The sequence below is a fragment of the Apis dorsata genome, unplaced genomic scaffold (genome assembly GCF_000469605.1).
Source record: "Apis dorsata unplaced genomic scaffold, Apis dorsata 1.3 scaffold_1001, whole genome shotgun sequence".
Taxonomy (NCBI): Eukaryota; Metazoa; Arthropoda; class Insecta; order Hymenoptera; family Apidae; genus Apis; species Apis dorsata.
The window spans coordinates 78,779-83,651 of NW_006264102.1; the positions used below are offsets into that span (position 1 = coordinate 78,779).

General features: G+C 20.6%; 1 protein-coding gene across 6 annotated transcripts in view; it reads left to right on the plus strand.

The window, feature by feature from the left end:
- The window catches only part of LOC102680870, an 8,864-nt gene extending 4,529 nt beyond the window's left edge, over positions 1-4,335 (plus strand). For 3 of the 6 annotated variants that reach the window (XM_031514458.1, XM_031514457.1, XM_006624227.2), the window contains 8 exons: positions 1,368-1,502; positions 1,936-2,093; positions 2,312-2,543; positions 2,697-2,895; positions 3,264-3,502; positions 3,624-3,717; positions 3,856-4,068; positions 4,156-4,335. In XM_031514458.1, the coding sequence (XP_031370318.1) occupies positions 1,392-1,502; positions 1,936-2,093; positions 2,312-2,543; positions 2,697-2,895; positions 3,264-3,502; positions 3,624-3,717; positions 3,856-4,068; positions 4,156-4,271 (1,362 nt within the window). In that variant the 5' untranslated portion in view covers positions 1,368-1,391 and the 3' untranslated portion in view covers positions 4,272-4,335. The remainder of the gene's footprint in view (positions 1-1,367; positions 1,503-1,935; positions 2,094-2,311; positions 2,544-2,696; positions 2,896-3,263; positions 3,503-3,623; positions 3,718-3,855; positions 4,069-4,155) is intronic. The other 3 variants (XM_031514460.1, XM_031514459.1, XM_006624228.2) reach the window with 1 other exon arrangement.
- The last annotated feature ends 538 nt before the right edge of the window (positions 4,336-4,873 follow it).

A 4,873-nucleotide genomic window follows, 5' to 3' on the forward strand; every position in this document is an offset into this window, starting at 1 on the left:
TATTATAAAAATTATATTGTAAAAAATAAAATCAATTCCAAAATATTATTATAAATATTATAATTCAAAATATTTTCAATTTTTAATAAAAATTTGATTCGAAGAAAAATAAATTATAATGTAAATATAATACATTTTTTATTATTAGTGAAATATGAAATGAAATAAAAAAATTAAAAAAAAAAAATAAATTGTAACATAAATATGATAAATTTTTTAATGATTTATTATTTTAATATATATTATATTATTTAATATATATTATATTTAATATATAACATATAGTTGAATGAAGTTAAATACTATGGGAAAAAGGTTTTGATTCGGCATAGAATTTCCCTGAAACTTGTGGCTTTCACTTCTCTCTGAAGAATGTGAAGGTTGAGTGCCACCAGACTCGTATCAATTGCCCCCTTCACCAGCTGCAATATTAGTTTAGAAAATTTTTCAACATTGAAAAACCACTTATAGCTCATCTGTCTTTCTCATTGTTATAAGAAAGTGAAAGATATCATCAATTAAAATTGATCGCGATTAAAATTCTGTTTTCTCAAATATTAATGAGTTAGAATCATTATCATATAAAAAAATAAATAATTTTTCACAAAATAAAATTATTACATAAATTTTTAGTTTTTAATGTTTGAATTATTTTTTTTATGTTATAATTTAATTTTTTTTTTTTATTTTAAAAATGCTTATTTTTATTATTAAAAATACAGAAGTAAAATAGAAATTAAGAGAGAGTTTAAATATATTAAATAAATCTATTAAGTACAATAGCAATTTATAATTTAAGAGATATAAAAATAATTTATTTTAATCAATTAATAATGAATATTATACAAATTTTAGAGCGTTTTTAAATTTTAATTAATAATAAATTAATTAATAAAAATTAATAAATTTTTAATTATATTTATATTGTATTTGTATAAAAAATATATATTGTATATATATTAAAAAAAATATTTAAATGATATCATTTATGTTTTGTAATAATTAATTAGTATCATGAGTCTAAAATTCAGTTAATGATATTGCGATAATGAAAATATCGATTTTTATCGATATTTATATTTATTATATAAAAAATAATTGAATTATTTTTCAATATTTCTCAATAATCGACCGATATTCAAATAAAAAAATATAAAATCAAATATAAATTTTTGTCATGATTTCATCAATTATTATAATGTATAATAAATGATATAACATATATTATTAAATTTTATTTGAATTAAATGAAAACATTTGTTTAATTTGTATTGTATATTAAATTATTATTAAAATATAAAATATTAAATAAATAAAAATAGTAAAAATAATATAAAATTATAAATGAAATGAATATTTTTGAATAGATAGAGAGAATCTTTCGGTGAAAAATGGTATCGAGAAGGAAGATTCTATCTCGATCGAGGGACAATCTTGTTGAATCACAATATGAGGATCAAGATGAAGAAGATGTGTGGTATAATCTTGATAAACTTTACAAGGTAAACATATAACAATAATTTCTGCGTTGAAATATTGAATGGATTAATAAAAATTATTTGATAACGTGATACATGTTAGATTAATGATATTGGAATAAAGATACATCATTTTAATTATTAAATATTTATCATTTAATTATTAAATACATAAATTTCATCATTTATAGAAATAAAAAATAAATTTTTTGATTTCATGTAAAAGAAAATTGTTACAATCATATGATAGTTTTTTTTTTTAGTAAATAATTTTTGAAAAATTTATTTCTTCTGTGATTTTAAATATATTTAAGGTGACAATTTTATATTTTATATAGAGAAATATAGAGAAAAAAAATTTAGAAAAATGATATATGTGTATAATTTTATATAATGATATTATGAATATATAATGAAATTATCTATAATGATATATGTATATATAATTTTTTTTCAGGATCATATTCAAGAAGTATTGGATAAATGGAATCAAATCGATGATGAAATTTGGGCCAAAGTAATCGTTTTCGAAAGAAATCGAAGAGTTGCAAAAGCATACGCCAGGGCACCAGTTCTCACGATCAATGGATCCAATGATGGATTCGATGGTTTCAGGTATGATATAATGAATATTATTCGTTTATATTTCTAAACATGTTTTTCTAGAAAAATTCTAATGATATTAATAAAAATTAAAAGAAATAAAAATTTTAATTATCTTATTAAAATTTAAATAATAAAATTATGAAGTTCATATTTTTAATATAAATAATATAATAATATTTTATAAAGGAAAAAGATTAAATTTTATATATATTATTTGTAAAACATAGAATAGGCTTATGCGGTTTCGAAAATCCTATGAGGGATTCGAAAACAGAAGAGGCGAAAAAACTCATAAATCAAGGAGTAAAGATCAAAATGGACGAACAAGGGAATATATTAATAAAAAGATTGTGTAAAAATAATGTTTATATAAAACCAACCAGTCAGGAAGATAACGCAATTGGAGCAGAAATTGCACGGAATTCTCAAGGGGCGTTAGAGCACGAAAAACCTGGGAAAGTGAGTATTTTACTATTTACATATATTATTCCAATTTTTTAAAAGTTTTTTTTTTATTTCATTTTATTTGCGCAAATATTATTCATTATAATAATAAATATGATAAATTATTTTCATTATTTTATTATAATCTTTTTTTAAATTAATTATTAGGTATTTGATATGAGTAAATTTCAAACAAATCTTTCTCGAGAAACTCGAAGAGCATATCCAGATAGGAGAAGACTAGAAATGCAATGTCTAAGTGCAATTGTTTTCGTTAGAACTGAATCAGATCTTCTTCAATGTCCTGTTTGGGTTCTCATTGTAAATGTTGTCGGTTTAGACATGTTGAAATCTAAGTTACCACCAGGTACAGTAATAAAATAGTATTATTATCTTATTAATATTAAAATTAGGGCTTCTATTATTGCTCGAATCAACGGGTATCCGGATATCTATTGAAAAGATTATTAAAAATATATTGTTGAATTCAGTACGGGTTATAACAAGACTCGGATATTTATTAAGAAGTATATATTTTCGATACAAGTATAATAAGTACAATTATAACGAATATCCGAATATCCGGATAATAAAAAGTAAGTATATATAGTAGTAAGTATATAGTATATTTCTAAAATATATTTTAAATTTTATTTAAAATCTAATATATAATATATTTAAAATATATTTATATTTTAATATTATTACATACTTAATATAATATTTATAAATTAGTTTTAGCATTACAAAGGCCGGTGGATATTAAAAATCGACCTAGAATACCAATTCCTGATGAAGATCCATATAGTATAGCAGGAGTTTCATCTTCAATTGGAGTTTCTGAATCATTTCAACAAGATCGAGATATTCGAGATCAGATCTATATTCAATCAACGAATAGTAGACACAAAAGAACTGAAAAACCTCCAAAATTGCCACCAAGAGAAAATCTTTATGGTCATGATATACCTAAAGTAATAATTTAATTTTAAAGTTATTTATAAAATGATTATATATTATAAATTATTTTTTAAAGTTATTTTTTAAAGTAATTTATAAAACCATATTATTTAATCATATTTTGATTAATTTTAGCCTGATTATGATGACATAGAAGATGACTATGCCAGAAAATCTATAATAACAAATGAAGACAAGAGAAATAAACACGATGATAAAAAGAAATATGGTAAATAGTTTTTTGAGATAACTTTTTTAATTTATTATACATTTAAATATAAAAATTGAAAAAAAACTTGAAAAATTAATTTAATATATAATATATAATAATATTAATCTAATTAATTTAATATAATTTCCTTAACAGACGATCCGTATTATTGCGGATTGAGAGCTCGCGTTCCTAATTTTGTAAAGATGGCAAAAAGTAATAAAATCTCATCTAGAGGATACAGACCTACGCAAGTATCTGTGTATACTGGTACAGGATATGCTAATAGCCAATCTTCTCAAATTTACGGCCATTTAGGAAATAGACCACCAATTATGTATCACGCACGAAGTTTCGAAAGTGGACTTGGTATTATAACATATTTTGCAAAAATTCATACTATTATCTAATTTCTGTTTTTAAAAAATGAATAATAAATTTATTGTTTTGTTGCAGATTCAGATAGTAGAAATGAGTCACCATATAATCATATATATGGAAGATTTCCTATACCAACCAGAGGTGTAATTCCTCCTACACCTAGAGCAATGTATATTGGAGAATGGGATTAAAAATAAACTTAACAAAAAGAATGTTAATATACAAAAAAAAAAAAAACGAACTATAAGTTGAAAAGAAAATAATATCATCAAATGAACATACAATAAAGTATAGTAAGAATATATAGTTGGAAAAAAATTTATGCATTAAGAAAAATATATTTGATTAATTTAAAATTTGAAATACATTGATTAAGAATAGGATAAAATGAAAATTATACACAAGAAAATATAATTAGAAACAGAAGAATTAAAATGAGAATAGAGAAATAATTTAAAAAAGGAAGAATTAATCTTCCATTTGTATGTATGAACTGTATATTATTAATGTACTTGAAATACTCAAATTTTTATTGCAATAAAATTATAGAATAATGCGAATTTTTATTTATAAACCTTTAGAGAAATATAAAATTTTTTAATAAAAATTTTTTAAATTAAAAAAATATAAATATATAAATATAAATATGTATATATGTTTATGTTTATATATTTATAAATATTTTTATACAAATTATCTATAAAAATGTGAGATATTTTTAGAGAGTGAATTCCAGATATCAAAACAATGAAAGAATTTCATATATATATATATATATATATATATATGCGTG